Source organism: Atheta coriaria, unplaced genomic scaffold (genome assembly GCF_025399875.1).
Source record: "Atheta coriaria isolate IRGN ID8LTWV9N9 unplaced genomic scaffold, Caltech_Dcor_3.1 hic_scaffold_9_pilon, whole genome shotgun sequence".
NCBI lineage: Eukaryota > Metazoa > Arthropoda > Insecta > Coleoptera > Staphylinidae > Dalotia > Dalotia coriaria.
In genome coordinates, this window is record NW_027045451.1 from 13,696,828 (window position 1) to 13,717,897 (window position 21,070).

Below are 21,070 nucleotides of genomic sequence, written 5' to 3' on the forward strand. Positions count from 1 at the left end.
GCAGATCTCTTGTACAGTAAAATATTAAAAATTAGCAGCAACGCATTAATTTTATAAGACTGGATGACATTGCCACCTAGTCCTTTCTTTAGTGATGCTGGTCGGTGCCGTAGTAAAGCACACGATAAAATATAAATAAATGTGTGAAATTTTCATACTCTTCTCGCCGCCATACAAATATGATGCCCGCCTATCTGTACTCTGTTAACATGCGTTTTAGTAGCGATGTTATAAAATTAACGACTGCTGCTATAGGTACATGAATTTTATCTGCAGTGGACATAAATTTTACGTTTACACGCTTTGATGACACACTGTACTGCCATGATCTCAATTTTGTTCTGTTTGTTTTAAATACATTCATCTATTAACTTAAGGTGTGCCCCTCACACAGGCCAGACGCTACAATAAAAAATAAATAGATGGAAGGTGTAGCAAAGTATACGATAACGAGTTGGACAGCTTTTAAGTGTGTTCGGTTGATAATGGCGTTCCACTGACGGCATTTTTTTTTCTACAATTCGTCGTTCTACCACTACCCCTATGGCAGTAAGAACCGAATGCTTTGGTAGGAAGGTGGCGGTGGTGGCAGGTGAAGAAGCATGTGCCCAAAATTAGCATATCAATTAAATGGACCAGCTGGGCAGCTTCTGTACAATTCAATACGTTGACTTTTATTTCGGCCCAACATCATTCATTACGAGTTAATGTATTGAAAGGCATGACATAACGTTGGTGGATGGAGGTCAACAATAATTAATTGTTACTGGTGCATTTAAAAATAATATTTTTCTAAAGATATTAACGAAATAATCTTCATTAATAATTTATAATCGGTGACATTTGCTTGATAGAATTAACAAAACAATTTTTTTTATTTTAAAACAAAAAAATACAACTTCAATGTTCAATAGACAGATACCTACCTTGTAGTAGACAAAAATGTTAGACTAAAATGATAACTAAATTTTTCTCATATACGTGGAGTTGTAAAGTCGCATCGATGGAATGCTTTTGAAGTGGAAAATGCTTTTCTATCAAAAATTTTAATTAAAAATTGCTCTGGTTCTTTGGTTGTGCATCTAACAGTTATATGAGTAATTTTTTCACGTTTTATACTGAATATACACGCATATAAGCGGAAAATATCCGGAGGGGTGTGAATTTAATCAAAAAACTTCTTCGCCTTTTGGCGCACGGCTCTTTGATCACATCTTTTCGACATTTTTTAGTATGTATTTCAATAAATCCTCGCTTTATTTTACTGTCCTCAGATTGCAGTTCACTCTAATTGCGCCAGATCCTCTGCGTCCTTTCGAAGAGCGAAAAAGTTTTGTAATAAATATCCGTGCAAAATGAATAATTAACAATGTTTAATTAACATAAAACTTTACAGCCATATACTCGTGTTTATATATAAATATACACATATAACGTCCGTCTGGATGGTATAATATTGATACTTCTTGTACAACTTCACACGTGGTGATTTACTTTGACTTTTCCCCTCGAGTGCGCACCACCCGTCACGGGCACATTATTAAATTGATAATAAGGTCACGAAGCGTTTTATAATTCGCTTATTTTCTGCAAGGATTCCCGATGGCCTTCAACTACAAGCCGGCATGCACTCCGCACCGGATGTGGGTCGAATTGCACAGGAAACTCAGGTGCTCCTCCAGCGCATTTACATACAACTGCCAGCACACCAGTTCAGGGTAATTCAAACGAATATTTATTTATATGGCAATTAAACTGCAACTGTAACAGCTGATAACGATGTTCCAATGTCAAATTAATTTTGAATTCGAATGATTCACTTACAGTCAACATTTCATTGTTGCAGTTAAGTATTTTGCCTTCTTAATTAAAAGTAAATATTTAAAAACGTTCTGCAATGAATCACGATTATATTTTTTAGAGAAGTGTTACATTATAAAGCATTAAATATTGTCGACAATAAAAGTTCAATGTTTGTAGCGCACGTGTTTCCAAGCAAAAAACTGAGTCATCTTATGAAATAAAACACATGCACAATCGTGTTGGCCAATTAGTGCGTGCTAAATAAGGCATCGTATGCAATTTTGTCATTGGTTAATATTTTAGAGATATAGATAAGGTACTTGCCATGTTAGTCATCCCTCCGGCACAAAGAACGTTTTAATCGTATGCATTTGCGCATTTAGCGATGTTCACGTGCGCTAACCTTCGGATCGCAGTACGATACTGTGATGTTTTCCAATTATTTATCAAATGGAATAATAATGATTAACACGCAATGGGTCGTTATCAAGAAATACATAATAATAATAATAAAATTTATATTAAAAACGAACAGTAAACACTTTGGTTGAGCACACAAAGCGATCTCATTTCTAGTCTAATTGAAAAGTCAATGGGTGTATTATTTTAAACCAATTTATAAGCGTGACTGCGGCATTTTAATGATTCACCGCCGCTGCGGTCATGAACGAAAAAGTTTATGAATCTTACATTTTCCAAACATTTGCAACATAATATTCTATTACAAAATAACGGATGATTTTGAAATATTAATTTTATATATATAGGTAATATTTGCAATGTACAATACATATACCTGCATGTAATACAAGATGAAATTAAAACCCATAGCCAAAAACATGGATTAAAATTAAAAACACAATTATTACGCATCCGGCGTTTCAATTTCAATGTGCGAATTTATCTGCAGCCCAACACACGAGGGTTTTAATATGAATTCTGCCAATCATATTTTTCGTGGAAGGCGTTTTGGAATTTTTGACGTGTGACCGTCACAGTCTATAGATAATTGCAGTGAAATTGCATTATGGTTGTTATTCAATTACATATTATGTTCCTGCATATTTCCCTGCGCACCATAAATTGTATTATTATGGTTGAATATTTATTTGATCCATATTTATAAGTTTTTTTAGTGGCAAAGGACTGTTTTTCGTTGCGGCGGCTGCTTTTACTTTGACGCTTGTGCGGTGAAAATCGAAATGCAAGCATTAATTATTAAGGGTGTCTTCAAATACAGGAAAGCGTAATTAAAGTGCCGAGGCATGCGAAAGCAGCGATCGCAGCTCGTGATTAATCCAATTTTTATTGTGTTTTAAGTGCAATTTAACGAGACCTTCTTGCATAAAATTGCACGTCCAAAAAAGCGACGAGACGTTGTTCGACCGACTTCTTGAACCTCGGTCGCGGCAAGATAGAGTAAACGACAATGGCCGATAATGAAGGAAATAGCAGACCATGAAATAAATACGTTCGCTTAATGCACCTTGTCTTATACACCCTACTACACCTACACGCGGTTTCTACTTTTTGGTAGTTAGGTTTGTTAGTAATATCACTGCTGGACCACACTTTATAATCGCACATTTTACAATCTCGTTAAATAATATTTGTTTAATTTATAAGTACAGTCGAATTTGACTGTTTAAGCAAAACTTCGAGTAAAAATGAAATTACTACTTTTAAATAGCAAATAACTTCCCTGCAGCAACGAGCTTTAAACCCATCCTGATTTGTTAAACCATGCTTTATAACCAAAATTATGTTTGAAACAAAAGAACATAAAATAGCAGATATTTCGATCCGGATTTTGTTCCGCTTATTGCATCATTATAAATGTGCACAAAGCCACACATTTTACGTGAATAGCCACATCGACCTTTTACCGTCATACAGCGGCGTTATCATAAAAGACTAAATGAGGAAGAAGATAATGCCCGGATTCCGCTGAGCTGATTGATAAGGCTTAGGACGGGGCCGAACCGACGATGCGATGCGAATATTTACGGGTCGCAGCAGCCAGAAAAAGCGGGCGCCCGGGACACACACGCAAAACGGTTTAAGATTTCCGCAAATTTGCAAACATCAAAAAACAATTTTCCGACGTGATTACCCCACGCTCTGCCAGCGTATGTATCGATCGATCTCACTGCGATGCCTGCAGGCCTGCAATGATACAGCGAGCGCTGTCGTTTTCCTGTTATATTTATTTATTTTTTGTTCAACGTTCGAAAATGCCTAAAAATGCGTTGTGCGTTCCCTCCTCCATTCCAACATTTCTCCCGCTTCGTCGCATATCTGTATTAACGTTTTTTTTTCTTTCGATGTGAATTTTTTATAGCGCCTTAAAACATATGTGATATGTATGTATACGCAGACGAGAACGCCGAGATAATTTCATGCATAATGAACAAGGCATTTCGGTTTAAGGAACTTTTTTTTGACGCTCGCATATTTGTTGACTTGTTTTTCAAGCGGGGTAAATGTCGTTCGGCGGAGACGCAAAAGAAAACAGAAAATATTAATGTGTTAACGCTTGTCGTGTGCTAACAAATGATGTATTTTAACGCATGCGGTGTGCGCAACTAGATTACACTTTCAACGCATCATTTGTACTAGTGGCCCCGTGGAAGCAGCGTGATTCAAATGATTTAAATCGTAGATAACCGAAATTAATTTTAACGCGACACCCACCCAAATTACCAACTGAAAACGTATCGAGTAGACACGAAAGTAACCCGCTTTGTTTTTCACGAGTCATTTCTCATCGCGACAATCGGAGCAATCAACGATGCGTCAAAGCGACAACAGAACGGTATTCGTGTTTAAGAGAATCAGTCGTAAATTAGGTTTTGAAAGAAAGGAGAATAAAACCTAAAAAACAGAGTGGTGACCGCACAACGTTTTATATTTTACGACTTCCACCTACCTTTGTCGAAGCACTTTTAGCGCATTGTGAAGTAATAAAGTTTCAAACAATTAGATGATTTATGCAAGCAGATAAATGTAACGGAATTATATTATGGCACACACACACGCACATAGGTACAAACTGGTTGCTTTGGTGTTCAAAGAGACGAGTACCTGCGCATTGAAAAACCTACTTACAACGGGACGGCACTTTTTTTAAATGCGCGGGCGCTCGTTTATGAAACGAAAATACAAAAAAGTCAGATTTTACAATAGTGGCAGCGGCGCGCCGTTCAGCGCGAACAAAGGATGTGCGCTGTAAATTTGATAACAATAACAATAGTGTTGAAAGTGTCGGTTTTCCATCGCGCGCTATCATTCCATCACCATCAGAGCCCAGAAAATAAAATAAAACGAGTTCACTGATGTATTATACGTACCTAAAATGTGACACGCGGAAGTACGGAGATGACGCTGCGCCGATAAAATGCAATTCCATTATTTATATTACAAATATATGCATACTGACCTAGCAGATGTCTACCAAACTGACACCTAAAGGAAACAATTAACTTAAGCGTAACTATACCTATTAAGCTGAATTGGTAGGTATAAATGTGACGAATTATTTGAGAGATGAAATTGGCGTACCTACCGTGCGCACGCTCCACCGAAAAACGAAACTAGACTTAAACCGCAAAGGCATAAACTACACTCGCGTTTTCCGTCACGGACAATGGCGCCCGTTAATGTGTTGTTCCCGAAGAGAGGTTTATTATAATTAAATGCAATCTACGCATAACATCAACATTGTTAAATTGTTCCCAGTTTCGTTTGCTGCTTGAAATGCTTTTTTTTTTCTGTTTCGTATATTCGAATTTAATAAAAGTGTTGGGTTTTGTTTTATTGCCGCGGCGGTGTAAAATAAAATAGATTTAACCACGTACTTTTTCCGCATTAAAGTGCATATACCAACGACTTGGCAAAACATTTATTTAATGAGACAGTTTGGATTATTTATAACGCCTGATGTTCTACGCGATAAGCTTCTACTATTATTCTTTAGGTATTGTTACGTGATTAAATTTTCACCCTCCTCATGCGATTGATTTATTAAAATAGAGTTGTTCTGAGACACACACACACCGTAGTTAAAATTGTCACGAAATCAATATCGCCACAAACAACACGCATAATTGATGGAATGAAAAATAACGCTTCACATACATCATTAAAGCTTAAAGCAGCATTTTAAAAAGATTTTTTTGATCTTAGCATGAATAACAAACAAACGAAGCTGTCGGCCCTAATACGTATTTAGAATAAAGCAAGCGTGTCTATATTTAAACCTTTTTGAAAAGTGGTAAGTGAATGCATACACACATTTGCCTCGGCGCTGAATGATTCTTCATCTAATAGTTTGCTCCTGAGTTTGACAACACATGACAACACGTTGCGGTGCGATTCGTCGGAAACTATTGGCTCATTACGAGTGCATTTGGGGTGTGTGTATATGTTTTTACAGTAAACGATCATTAAAATAGAGGACTCGCTGACGGCATTCAGGCTGCCAACAAACACGAGAGACAAGCTGTTCTGAGGATATCTACGCACAAAGAAATAATTGATAGATTTAGCAAAACAAAGAAATTCGGATTTAGCGGCAATTATAATTTAATAAAGCGAGTATTTTAACAACCGGCCAATTAAAATAATTAATGCGGTATTTGTTCTTGGTAAATTTCGAAAAAGACGCATATTTTTCGCATTTTATGACCCTACCAATGCTAAATTGTTGCATTGTAAATTTTAACGTCGATGTGGGTACCTTCATATCATCTCGAACGCGCTAATAATACGAATATGTCATCATCGAGTTGTGTGCAGCACGTTTTAAGCCAGCATTGTTTGAATTCAAATGCAAGACTTTGAATGTCGCCCGCGACATTCAAGGTTGGACAATCATCTGATAAGTTTGAGTAATTGGTGCTTACAAACAAAAATTGCATGGCTTCACCTGAACCACAATTGTGTGCCAATCTCTTTCATTCGAATAATCGTCATCCAATAATTGACTTCTGATCCAATTTGGATCGAATTGCTAAAGGCCAAACGAAATAACAATAATTATTATTGTTGAACTGATAAAAAAGTTGAAATTATTGCTGCAGTGACTTATGTTAAACTAATTGCAAATCTTGCAAGTTAATTGTCTTTATGGTAGGAATATATTATGTTGTCATCTTAAAGGTGAAATAATAGAAGTAATTTTTATTGATGTTATCTTTTAATAACATGTTGACAACTTTCAAGAATACTTGGGTTGTCGTGATAATATTGTGCAATATTTTTTAACTTATAAATGTATTTTCCCTGAGAGAGTTTTAGTCTATTTGCACTGGTTTAATTGATGTCATCTTCTTCTTGAAAGTTGTCAACATGTTATTAAAAGATAACATCAATAAAAGTTACTTCTATTATTTCACCTTTAAGATGACATCATTGCCGATTCATCAATTAAATCAGTGCAAATTGACTAAAACTCTCTCAGTGATAATACATTTATAAGTTGACAACTTTCCTAATGATTCCAAATTGAAACATAACTAGTTGTAAAGTATTAGAAATGCATGATTGATTTGTTTTAGTACTAATAAAATGTATCAGTGACTCGTTATATTTATTTTTTAGTAAGTAATTCGCTTATATAACCAATATGCGTTTCGGATGGCATACGACGGCATGACTCATGTGAATTTTGCACAACGCGTAAGTTCCAACTCTATAGGTATTGCGAGAACCATAAATAACCACGCAGTCAGTTAGAAACTGAAAACCCTATTGCGTTATTGCACCTTGAAGACTGTTGTAGTACCTGCAAATCAACAAATTTTTACATGCGATGCGCAATTGTTTTGTTCATTAGCAGTATTGAACATAATTATCCTTGCAGCATTGATTGAATTTTGTGGATGGATAAAATTGAAAAGATCTGCTTCACGTAGCAGGCATTACAGCTCACTGGCTTTTAAAGTATCATTAAGGAACCAGGTCATCCATTGAACGTAGGAGAAAATTTTATTAAAGTTTCAAAATATAAATCGAATTTTTATGATACTCATCTTCAATATACATGCCTACAGCTAATTTATATAGCATTAATATGTGTTTGGTGAATTATTTAATTTCTGCGCATACATACCGCCTGTCGCATATAGTCGTCATATTTGTATTGTATCCAGCTTCATTACAGCTTTTTACCTCATTGAAAAGCAGCGTTCAAAAACAGAACATGTAAATTACACACGGTATATTGCGATTATTCAGACGCTCGGATACTGTCTGTGACTGAGGCGTGCAGCGTTTCCGGTTCGTTTTGGGTCGCCGCCCTCGCTGCTGTGACAAAAAACAGCGCACCACACGAACGCATTTTTTTATCATATTGTCCGTTGTGGTCGGCGGTGAAAATTCGTTTCATTGCGAAACCATTGTAATTGTTTCGCACTCTTTAGCCCATGAGAGTCAGTCCACCAAACCGCACCATCACCAAACAATAATGATGTTAATGCGTATTTGTGAGTGTTATTGTTGCGTTATTTTTGTAACAAATGTATTATATACGTACATTGAAATGTGTTACCGTCTCGCATCTTTCAATAGTCCATTAAGTGCTATTTGGTCACAAACAGCTGGTCATTATTGATTTGTTATTGCTCAATTGCTCAATTCGATTCTCCTCACTCTAAAATCCTCTTTGACGACATCCAACACTATCTTGCGGCTTCAAGTTGTGCAACAAGGTTGAAGCGAGTCCGAAAATAGAAAAAAACTTAATGCTGGCTGATTAATGGTTATTAGGGAATTTTATGACTTTTTGATTAAAACGAAAATTAATCACGTAGCGCACCAAACAACATCGAAACTACGATCGAAACCATTGAAATTGATGCAACAGACCAAACATTATGCGGTCACTTTGTAATTCGGGATATTATTAACAAAAATCCACAAAAAATAACTCGATCTGGACTGAATGCTGACAGAATTAAGTAAATACAAAATACAATGTACGTATATTACTATTTTGTAATTTTTTAAACCAAATATGCTTCATTTAGTGCATACAGAGCCATCTAACAATTAAATCTAGTACCTATCAAAACATTCTATGTTAAATTCGTATGTAACTCACAGATGTCACTTACAATTTAAATCATTCATGTATTATCATAATTGTATGTTTTCATGGGTCGCGATAAGTAAAAAGTACATTTTTATTGTTTGTACAAAATATTGAATTACCACGTATTTTTTCTTTTGTCATGGATTATATTTAATCTTCAGACAAAATAAATTTAATAGAATGCAAACAAAATAAACAATATTCATATTCTTGCAAACCAATGAAAGTTGAACCTAAGACATTGCGCATTGTGTTATCGTGCGATCGCTGAGACAACGTTGCAAATATTATCAGACACCCGACCTCAAGTTAAGTCCAGTCTTCTAGTTCCAGTTTATTCATTTTTACGACGGAAGAAACACACCGCACCGATCGCACATTCAACCCGAAGTGATAGCAATGTGTTCATGTGCTCAATTTTTGTTGAATAGCTTATTATTTAGGTGATAAAAGTGTCACAGGCGTAATTTAAAACCACGCAAGTGTTAACCAAAATGTCTACCTGTGATAATATATTTATTATTTGTGCAATGATAACGCTAATATTTGTAAACAACAATGTTTGCTGTGCGTCTTTAGATTTACCACCAAACGATCAGTTAATGATCCAAATTTTGGAGACGACGTGCAACTTGAAATGTTTGAATAACGTAAGGTACTTTGTCTGTACTCTAGTATGCAAATTATAAAAATAATCTGTGAATTTTCAGAATACCACGTCAACTGATTGTGTATGTGATTCGGAATTGGAAGAATCTTTTTCGTTCATAAATGTGACACTGGATTTTGTTTGCAGAGAAGCAAATAAAGTGGTGTTAAAAGTTTGCAACGAAAAAGTCGAGGAAAATGTATATTTTTTAGAAGCACAGAAATCAAATGAGATTTCATGGCATTATGTAGCACGAGTTAATACAAATTCCTCTTTTTTGATCGCTGATAATCTACAAGAGAACCAAAAATATAAATTTCGTGTGTGGGTAATATCAACGAACGGAACAGTTTATAATCCGATTGAGACAAAATACATTACGACGAAGGGGTTAAAAGATCGCCCATTGCCAATAGCATCCCTAGATTTGCTTCGCTTTGAATATGACACCGACTCGAGTGACTATAAGGCCATTCTTACATGGTCTCCATCTGCAGGTATACACTTACAATAATTATTTAATAATAACATCTGGCCTAAATATAATTAAACATGATTTTGTAGACAAATCTTGTCAGCATGAGTTTGTCTGGTTCGGCGGTGACGATATATCGGATTATATCCAAGTGGAACTGGAAGTTGTTAGTTTAATCACAATATTTCATTTAAAATTATTAATAGAATATTTTTAGCCCAACAACTTTACGATAATAATAGATAAATTGTTATTTAATAGCAACTATTCCGTTGCAATAATGACGAAGAGCACGGATTGGTCCATGGAGAGTGAAAAAATCTGGTGTTATTTTAGAACACCCCGTTGTTTGGATGTTTTGAAATCTTTACAATTTTGCTCTCCCGATATGCCAACTGGTGTAGATACAAAGGAGGAATTAGTTTCTGTCGAAAAGGACAAACAAATATATGACATTAGCGTATCCTGGAATCGACCATTTTTAATTCCTGACGCCTATTCTATTCATTTGAATACTTTCCAGGATATTCAAAACAAAGATGCCAATTTAATTAATGTTACGGGGGTGAGTCAAATTTAATTTAGTGATGATATTTATTCTGTAAATGGCTTTGTAGAATGCAACAAACGTAATCTTCAAGAATGTGCAATTAAATTTACATTATCAAATTACAATCTTTGCATATTCGAATGCTGGAAGAAGTGACCCTGCTGAATTTTACAAGGAAGTCCATACAATAAACGTTCTTGCACCTACTTCACACATTAGTAACAATGTGTTTCTCATTATTATACTGCCATTTACGTTGATACTTTGTGTAGTGTCATTACTCTTATTTGGATATAACAAACGGGAGCAGGTCATAAAGCGTCAGCGATACTTTGAAGTAATACTTGTAGTATGTTAAATGAATTTTATTTCATTTTATGTTTATAGGAGTTAGAATTGAAATCAAATTATCTGGACACGCCCCTCCAGGATGATGATGATAGCGAAAAAATTGACGAATGGGAAATTCACCCATCTTGTTTGACTCTGCACAGTATTTTGGGCCAAGGTGCATTTGGTGTCGTACGTAAGGGTACGTTACAAGGAGGAGGTAACAAAATTGCAGTTGCTGTGAAAATGCTGCAGGGTAAATATTAAAAAATAATAGTAAATAATAGAAACAGTAAAAGTTGAATGTTGTTGAAAATTAAATTATACCTATATTTTATAGAGGATCACAAAGATACAGATATTCGTGATTTTAAACAGGAAATCGAAATAATGAAGTCTGTTGGTAGTCATCAGCATATTGTTTCGTTGATTGGTTGTTGTTCAAAGGTTCAATCCGATGATTTGCGCTTAATTGTTGAATATTGCGCTAGGGGTGATTTGCTAACTTATCTGCGTACGGCTTGGAACGAAATTACACATCAGTAAAGTCTTATTATCTGTAACACAACCTAAACTAACATTGATTCATTTCAGATGCACTAGTGTTCAGTATGAAAATGTAAAAACCACCGATACGATTAACGTTGAGAATAAATTGTATTTACTTGGTGTAACTGAAACATGGAACATGCAAATCAAAGACTTAATATCCATCGGACTACAAGTTGCAATGGGAATGGTAATTAGTGTAAATACTAATTTGATTCAATTAAAGCCACTTCTGATTTTCTAGGAATATTTGGCTAGCTTACATGTTTTGCATCGGGATTTAGCCGCACGTAATGTTTTGGTATGTGAAAACCGAACAATCAAAGTATCTGACTTTGGACTAAGCAGGGACGTGTATCGTGACAACGTTTATTACAAAACAAGTTCCGGCAAACTTCCTATTCGCTGGCTGGCGCTGGAATCCCTGACGCATCAAGTGTACACCACGCACAGCGACGTGTGGTCGTATGGTATTCTCCTCTGGGAGATTATCACTTTAGGAGGAAACCCTTATCCTGGAGTTCAAACTCATGAACTTCTAGACTTACTTTTGAAGGGCTACAGAATGAGCTGCCCATCAAATTGTTCTCCAGAAATGTATGTGTTTAATTATCTTGACAAAATTTTGTACGTTTTATAACAATGCATATCCTGTTTGCAGATATGCAATTTTAAGGAGTTGTTGGAATAGTAATTACAAAGAACGACCCAATTTTACAGAAATTCGACAAATGTTAGAAAATATTTTGGAGCGTAAGTCAGAATATTTGAACTTGAATTTGACCAGCAGTTTTGGTTCTTTGGACGAACTTAAAGTTGCGGATGTGGAGAGCAAAGTGGTTTCCTCAGAACGATATGTTAAAGCATTTGCTTCTTAACGGTCCAATATTGTATTTAAAAAACTCTGTCCATGTTATTTTTTTAAATATTTTATAAATGATAAGTAGATGAATGGTTACTTTAAATATCATATTACGTTTTTCTTGTATTTCACATAAATAGCTAATGTAAAATCTTTCATTTTTATTACATTATTAACTAGAGTAGGACCAAATATTGACAGAGTGACCGTTAAAACTCAATGAGGTCTACAGTCTAAAAAGTTTACAAGCGTGTTATTCAGTTCACATTTATAAATGTGTCACTTGATCTAAAACTGCAAGCAAATGTAAAATCTCTTATTTTAACGGCACTCCACCATACTTAATTTAAAAGAGAACAAGAATCACAAGAATTGAATTAATTAATTTTGAATGTGGAATCACTCAAAATTTCGTTCAAACTTTAATACTTACCCAAAGAGTATTTAATTAAGAACAAATGTCCCACTTGGGCAACAGAATGCGTTGGGGTTTTGTACATATATAATATAGGCAACTGCTGGCACTCAATCTCCCTCCACTCTAGTAAACTCCGACCAGCTCGCAGCTCTTATTTCGCTTGGCTGACATAAAATGCACGAAGTGCCGATGGAGATTTGTTCGCGTGTTTGACACATTTTTGAACCGATTCTGATTACAAATGAAAATACAATCGGGAATTATCATCCGCAGTAAGTAACCGACCTCTACCCGTTCGACTAACCGCAGCGGCTAACAAAAACATTGCCACCTTTTGCACTAACATCCAGATGACACATACATTAATAAGCTTCTAAATGTCAAAAGTAAGTTGTAATATTGTTTAGGATTAATCATCGGCATTGTTTATTTGGGCCTGGTGTATGTAAATGATTGTAGGAATCTAGCATAATGGCATCCATCAAGGATAATCAGGATGTGGCATGCTTCTATGTCACAAAGCACTCCTGGAAAGGAAAGTAAGTGTGTTTACATAGTTACAACAATAAGCTTTATGTTAATTATTGCTGATGCAAACTATGTAACATGATATGTAACTGATAAATCATTTGGTAGATATAAACGGATATTTTCCATTGGCACCCTGGGAATATCTACTTACCATCCCAACACCCTGGAGGTCACCAATAAATGGGTGTATGCAGATATTAAGTCCATCACAGCCACCAATGTCAACAATGAGTTTAAAATAAATGGGAAGAGGGATCGCAAGATTGAGACCATGACATTTTCAACAGAACACAGAGCAATCTTAATGACTGAAGCACTCAGATATAGGCATCAATTTAGTGATAAACCAAAGGAAATACTTGTATGTGTTTAGTTCTTGATTATATCTTAATGTAAATATTAATGTCACCATTTGTTGTAGAGATATCATGCATACAAACACCATTGGTCAGATGTGAGATTGCCTGTCATTCTGGAGGTGACTCCTTACTCACTGGATCAACTGGATACAGCTACTAATACTGTACTTGCAAGTTATTGTTACAAAGACTTTGAGGGTGTCTGCACTGTAGCTGATTATCCTGGTGGTTTTATTGTGGTGTGTGGAGGGTTTGGGAGGCTCCATCTGTTTGCTTCCGTTGATGCTGATCAGATAAAGCAGAAAATATCTGAGTATGCTATGGAATACTTGGGTATTAACATCAAAGTGCCGCAAACGCTGATTACTTTGGAGGATTTTCAAATGCAACGTTTTGGTACCTTTAGGTAGAGGATTTTGGTGTTAAATTTTTGCAGCTAAAAGCTAATAATCTATTACTTACAGTGGTGATGAACACCAGACCTCTGTATCCGAATTTCAAGTATATAAAATTCACAAACCTCGACACGCCGAACCACTTCGAAGGACGTTGTGTTTGTCGGAGACTTGTATTCTGGAACGTGATCCGCAAACGTACAACATTTGTACTCTCAGACCGTTGAGTGTTATCTTTGCGTTGGTGCGGAGTAACGAGAATCCACAATTATTTCAAATAGAATATATAAATGGGCAAATCAGGACTTATACAGCCACCGATAGGTAAACTAAGTCTTATAAGAGTTCGCCAGTTTAATTCTCTTTTCTAGAGATTCATTATTGGCATCATTGTTGGATGGTGTGAGAGCCTCGGGCAATCGCGACGTTCACATTTCAATGACGCCTACTGAACGCGGTTTCCGTTTTGGGCCATTACACCTACCCGTAGACGAAGAATCTGAAATTATTCACGTGAAATACCTGCAAAATCCACCGGCAAAACACCCGTTCTCTGAATGTGTCCGGCGCTTCAACGCGAATGCACCCTACAGCGGATTACTTCACAGTATCCAAGAAGGAATTTTTACTGAGAATAAAGATAAAATCATCACCAATGCTATGCAGTCGTTAGTGCAGAAAGACGCCGAACAAAATGCACTTTCTAACGTTGAATTGGAGGGTCAGTTTCAGGCACTTCGTCGTTTGGTTGCCAGTAAGGTCGGATACGCCGCTTTCACATCGTTGCCAGGGTGACTTTGCTTTTTTCTTGTATTTCTACCTAATATTACTTGTAATATTTAATTTTATTGTATTAGTTTTCGAGAGGCTGTTGGTGCTAAAGTGATATCTGCGTTGAGGCGGAATGATTACGGTGTTACCTATGCGGCGATAGATGTGATATGTGCGTTTATGCATCCAACGCATGATGGATATGATCTTAGAATGGAGCAAATGAACAAATCATCATTGCTGCAATCGAAAAACTTCTTGGAGAACTTGCTGAATATGTGGACAACTCATATTGTAAGTTTGGAACATTTAAGAAAAATATATTTTAAATGTCAAATGAATAACTTTTAGAAACACAATACCGGCGCACTTGTGGTATCAGCAATGTTGGATTTTCTAACATTTGCATTGTGCGTACCCTACAGTGAGACCACAGATGGGAAACATTTTGATATATTATTGGAAATGGTTGCTGAACGCGGACGCATCCTATTTCATTTATTTCAACATCCATCTATGGCAATTGTGAAGGGGGCAGGTTTAATTATGCGTGCGTTGATTGAGGAAGGCGAAGCTGAGGTTGCAACGAAGATGCAGGGTTTAGCGCTTGCTGAAGGTGCTCTACCGGGACATTTATTGGCAAGTTTATACACGATCGGTTCCGATAGTAGATTACTAACTCATCGTCAACTATCCCGACATCTGGTTGGTTTGTGGATAACGGGCAATTCTACAGCTATGGGATTATTGCGAAGGGTAATGCCTTCTGGTTTGATAGGATTCTTAGATTCCACCGAATCTGTGCCAGAGAATATCTCTGAGGTTGAGATGTTAAATCATAGAGACAATTTGAAAATGGCTCAAGATCATTCCAACAAAAATAAAAGAGGTGCTACTTTAGCGGCCGTGGAGCGGCAGTTACGAAATGTTGAAAAGAAGGTAGAACACTATACCAATTTAGCAAAACAACATTGGGGCGTGCAAATGGGCATTGGTATCGACCGACGCGATGCATTAAAAGATCGCCCGATTGTCTTGCGAAGGCGGCGCGAGCGTGTTAAAGCGGAAGCTAATTGGAAACTTTTTTATTGGAAGTTCAATCAGGATCATGCGCTCCCAAACCTTATTTGGAATCACAAAACTAGAGAGGAGTTGCGTATAGCACTAGAGAAAGAAATTCAGTTGTTTAATTCAGATCGCGAGCTTGCTGGCACGTCACTCGTCGCTTGGAATCATCAAGAATTCGAACTAACTTACCAGTGCTTAGCGGAAGAGGTGAAAATAGGTGACTACTATCTAAGACTGTTGTTGGAAATGGACGATTCTGATGATTCGCCAATTCGAAAATCGTACGAGTTCTTTAACGACCTCTATCATCGATTTTTGCTTACAACGAAATCGGAAATGAAATGCATGTGTTTACAGGCAATGTCAATAGTATACGGCCGTTATTATGAGGATATTGGTCCGTTTAGTGATACCAAATACATTACCGGGATGCTGGATCGTTGTTTTGATAAGGCTGAACGTGATAAACTAGTATTGTTTGTGAACAAACTGATTTTGCATCGGAGGAATGTGAGAGATGTATTAGAAGCGGGTGGTATTAGGATTTTAGTTGATATGTTAACTCTAGCGCATTTGCACACTTCTCGGGCGATGATTCCAGCGCAATCAAATGTAATAGAAGCTGGTCCGAACCAAAACATAGAAACCGAAAAAGAATGGTACTATAACAGCGACGAATCGGGGAAACCTGTACCTGTCGGTCCATTTAATTTCAAAAAGATGAAAGAATTATATGAAGAAGGTAAAATTACCAAGAAAACCAAATGCTGGGCGGTAGGCATGGAAGGTTGGAAGACGGCAATGCAGTTACCACAGTTGAAGTGGTGTTTAATGGCAAGTGGAAATCCGTACAACAATGAAACTGATTTGGCTTGTTCTATTTTAAATGTCCTAATCAAAATGTGTGATTATTACCCGAGTCGCGACCAGGATGGAGCTATCATCAGGCCAGTGCCAAGAGTGAAGCGGATGCTCTCGGATAGGACATGCCTTTCACACATTGTTCAATTATTGCTAACTTTTGATCCGCTGTTGGTGGAGAAAGTCGCAACTTTACTTACAGAGGTAATGCAGGACAACCCTGAAATGAAGACACTATATTCGACAGGAGTATTCTACTTCATTCTTATGTATACCGGCAGTAATGTGTTACCTATTGCCCGATTTTTACAACTCACACACATGAAGCAAGCATTTAAAGCAGATGAGTCGGCAACGACCGACATTATGCAAAGAAGTATACTTGGCCATCTACTACCAGAGGCCATGGTGTACTATTTGGAGAATCATGGTGCCGATAAATTTGCGCAGATATACCTCGGCGAGTTTGACACGCCGGAAGCCATCTGGAATGCGGAAATGCGACGCCTCCTCATTCAAAAGATCTCCGCGCACATTGCCGATTTCTCACCAAAGCTCCGCAGCCATACGATGGCGCGTTACACGTATATTCAGATTCCAGCAGTACGGTATCCGCAGTTGGAGCGAGAACTATTTTGCAACATATTTTATTTGAGGCATCTCTGTGATACGAACAAATTCCCCAATTGGCCAATTTCAGAGCCTGTAAAGCTACTTAAGGACGTGTTAGACGCGTGGCGCTCGGAGGTGGAGAAAAAACCGCCGGCGATGACGGTGGAAGAGGCTTATAATTCTCTGGGCCTTGACGGTACACCGGAGGAGGCGACAATACGTAAGGCGTATTATAAATTGGCAACCAAGTTTCATCCGGACAAGAATCCGGATGGCCGTGAACGATTCGAACAAGTCAATCAGGCGTACGAGTTCCTTTGCAGCCGAAGCAGCTGGCGAGATGGTCCCAATCCGCATAATATTGTTCTTGTATTGCAAGCACAAAGTATTTTGTTCCATAGATATTCAGATGGTAAATATAAATATTATTAAGATTGCTTTTTGTAGAGATTATAAAATTATATTTGGATTTTAGTTTTACAACCATATAAATACGCTGGATATCCGCAATTAATCAAAACTATTAAGATTGAAACCGCCGATGATCAATTGTTCTCCAAGACTGCGCCGCTTTTGACAGCGGCATGTGAATTAGCGTACCACACCGTTCATTGTTCAGCATTAAATGCAGAAGAACTGCGAAGGGAAGGCGGACTTGAAGTAAATAGTTCATATAACTATGTAATAAAAGTATTTAATTTCAACTTCATAGGTTCTGCTTGAAGCTTATTCGCGCTGCGTGAACGTGATAAACAATTCATCAAAACCGGAAGAGACCTGCGTAGAAGTTTCAAAGCACATCACGCGCTGCTTCAGCGTAGCGGCACAATTCACAGGCTGCCGTGAAAAATTGATTGAAATGCCCGAATTAATCCGCGATCTTTGCAGAATATTATATTTCAAGGTAATTTTACTAAGTTTACTATTTTTCAATAACAAGTGCTTATTTTTGTGGTATATTTTAGAAACTGACGCGGCTCTGTTACATTGCGACCGAGTGCGTAAGTGCCCTAGCGCGCGATGCTATTTTACAGATGCAATTGTTGAAGTCGGGGGCCTTGTGGCACTTATTGACGTTTATGTTTAACTATGATTATACTCTAGAGGAGGGCGGTGTTGAGAAAAATGAGAGTGAAAACCAACAAGAGGTCAGCAATCGTCTGGCGAAGGAAGCTGTGCGGGCGTGTGCAAAACTTGGCGGTTACTTGAAAGGCGAGGATGAATCACCGGAAAATGCGGTTACCAAAAGTATTCTTGAAACATTACTTACACCTTATCTTGCGAACCAGATGGGTAATGACAACCCGGAAGAGATGTTAAAAACCTTAAACAGTAATTGTGAAACACCGTATTTGGTTTGGGATAATGGCACTAGAATGGAACTAACCGAGTTCTTAGAGAATCAGTGTCAAGCCAGGGAAGAAGCAGTAATTGAAATTGATTCAAATGTATTTGTCTTTTCGGCACATAAGGACGAATTGATAATTGGTGGCATTTTTGTGCGGATTTACAACCTTCAGCCGACTTTCCACATTATTAATCCAAAGTGTTTTGCGGTTGATTTACTGACGTTTTTGTCGGAGCAATATAATCACATCAGGGAACTGGTCAATATAGCCCTTTCTGTAACTATTGAAACGCGACTTACCAACTCCATTATGGCGCTTACGGCTCTGGGATATTTGATACAGAACAATTCTGGAGTGGAAATTCAATGTATCGGCCATTTTAGATTGTTGTTTAACTTTTTAAATGTTGCGCACAGCAGTGTACAAAAAGCCGCTTTGAATGTGATATCTATCATAACCAGAAATAATGAGTGCGTTAATGATATTGCCGCTAGCGAAGTGCTTGGCTATCTCTTACTAGTATTGTATACTATTCAGGACTCACAGCCTCAGATACTTGATATACTTTACGCCCTTATGTCAACAACAAAGCTGGTTAAGGAGGCACTTAGTAAAGGCGCAGTAATATATTTGCTGGACCTTTATTGTAATGCGCCGATATTTCAAATCCGAGAGACGTGCGCCAGTCTGATAGCGAAAATGAGCGCGGATAAATTAGTCGGGCCGAAGGTGCGCCTCACAATTGGCACATTCCTGCCGCCGATCTTTGCGGACGCCATGCGCGACAGTCCGGAAACGTCTGTGAGTATGTTTGAGAGCGAGCATGAGCATCCAGAATTGATTTGGAACCAGGAGGCAAAAGACCGAGTTTGCGCGACGGTTGCAAGACTTCGTAGAGAGTAACTTGTAGATATAAATAACAACTATAACAGTTTCTATAACAATATGTTTTAGGCATCAAAGTGCTCAAGCGCAAAATCCATATTTACTATGGAAGATGCCGGACAATAATGGTTTAACTAGTGTGGCGCATCCGAACGAGTATGTTGTGGGTGGTGTTTACCTACGAATATTTGTTTCAAATCCCACGTGGACTTTGCGGAAGCCTAAGGAGTTTCTCTCGGAATTAATGGAGACCTGTCTGACTCTCATGGCGAAAGAAAAACCGAACGTGGATTTTCTCGAAATGGCTACAAATGCGCTGTGCGCGTTGTTGCAAGCCCAACCCGCTTTGTTGGATATGGTACCGTCAATGGGTCACATTCCGCGGCTGTGCAGACAAATGGGATGCAATATTAGACAAGTTTCTGTTCCTAAAGCTTCAATCCAAATACTGCATGCCTTATCAAATAGTACAGTAAGTAAATTATTTGGTGATGTAGGTGTTGCTATAATTGAAACAATACTTTGCAGATTTGTATAACAGCTATTGCACAGACGGAATGCATGCATGCTCTGAAGCAGGCGATGCAAGTACGTAAGGATATGGTTCCGGTGGCGTGCGAAACTCTGAATAGATTGTTCTCAGCGAATCAAGATCAGCTTGTCAAGCAAGCACTGGACGTTGATTTTGTCCAATTTTTGTTAGAATTGCTCGATGGCCGCCTGGAAATTGCAGAAAACCCAGCAATGACCAAAGCGCAAATTGTTAAAGCGCTCAAGGCAATGACGCGAAGTTTACTACACGGTGATAAAGTTACTATCATACTGGACAAGAGTTCAGTGTGGTGTGACTACAAAGGTCAAAAGCACGATTTGTTTATTTCTAGTGCACCAACCATAGGATATCTCACAGGTACGCAACTCATAGAGTTTTAAACAGGCGGTAACGTTTCTGTTGTTCTAGCTGGTACTCCAACATCGGCCGGATATTTAACTCAAGGGCCAAGTAATAATAAACTGGTATCGGGACCACCGCCGGTTGATAAGGACGATACTTGTTTCACGCCGGATCACATTTGACAAACTTGTAAGATAGCAAGCTTTAATGATAAGAATGTATCTCTGAACACTTGCATTCCATGCGCGAATGGAAACCATGAAGATTCTTACAAATAAGTTTTAATGGATTATTTAAGAAAAAAATCAGTGAAAACAAAAATTGTCTTGTATTCAATACAAATTGTTTATGTAAAATAATGTAAAGTATTTGTATTTTATTATTCATTAAGTATAAGAAGAAGAAATTAATTTTTTTCTGTGTTGATTTATTCAACAGCGCGCTTCAAAGTGCCAGTAGCGCCACGGAGACATATTGACCGATAGTTCCTCCCCTCATCATTTACACCAGCCCCCTTCTGGTTAAGAGTACGGCACGTTCTTAATACTACCCTGCAGACTTGCACGTAACAATAAAGCCGACCCTGGACACCTAAAATACTACCGTAACATCCTG

General features: G+C 37.6%; 2 protein-coding genes across 5 annotated transcripts; both read left to right on the top strand.

The window, feature by feature from the left end:
- Positions 1 to 8,555: 8,555 nt before the first annotated feature.
- LOC135798551 (tyrosine-protein kinase receptor torso-like) lies at positions 8,556 to 12,419 on the top strand. Its single transcript, XM_065311415.1, has 10 exons — positions 8,556 to 9,546; positions 9,607 to 10,042; positions 10,110 to 10,186; positions 10,238 to 10,585; positions 10,638 to 10,907; positions 10,958 to 11,156; positions 11,241 to 11,442; positions 11,495 to 11,639; positions 11,694 to 12,046; positions 12,111 to 12,419. Exons 1-10 carry the CDS (start codon positions 9,391 to 9,393, stop codon positions 12,325 to 12,327), a joined length of 2,403 nt encoding a protein of 800 aa, XP_065167487.1. The 5' UTR covers positions 8,556 to 9,390; the 3' UTR covers positions 12,328 to 12,419.
- Positions 12,420 to 12,856: 437 nt separating this feature from the next.
- Rme-8 (receptor mediated endocytosis 8) lies at positions 12,857 to 20,865 on the top strand. 4 transcript variants are annotated; one of them, XM_065311052.1, is made up of 15 exons: positions 12,862 to 13,001; positions 13,080 to 13,115; positions 13,189 to 13,268; positions 13,366 to 13,621; positions 13,682 to 14,025; positions 14,084 to 14,338; positions 14,386 to 14,805; positions 14,872 to 15,079; positions 15,137 to 17,738; positions 17,802 to 17,986; positions 18,039 to 18,230; positions 18,292 to 19,574; positions 19,630 to 20,032; positions 20,089 to 20,470; positions 20,522 to 20,865. In XM_065311052.1, the coding sequence occupies exons 2-15, from the start codon at positions 13,107 to 13,109 to the stop codon at positions 20,635 to 20,637; spliced, it is 6,735 nt and encodes a 2,244-aa protein (XP_065167124.1). In that variant the 5' UTR covers positions 12,862 to 13,001; positions 13,080 to 13,106; the 3' UTR covers positions 20,638 to 20,865. The 4 variants fall into 4 exon arrangements, with proteins under 4 accessions (XP_065167123.1, XP_065167125.1, XP_065167124.1 ...); XM_065311051.1 differs by having other exon boundaries at positions 12,857 to 13,115; XM_065311053.1 differs by lacking the exon at positions 13,080 to 13,115 and having other exon boundaries at positions 12,857 to 13,001.
- Positions 20,866 to 21,070: the final 205 nt, after the last annotated feature.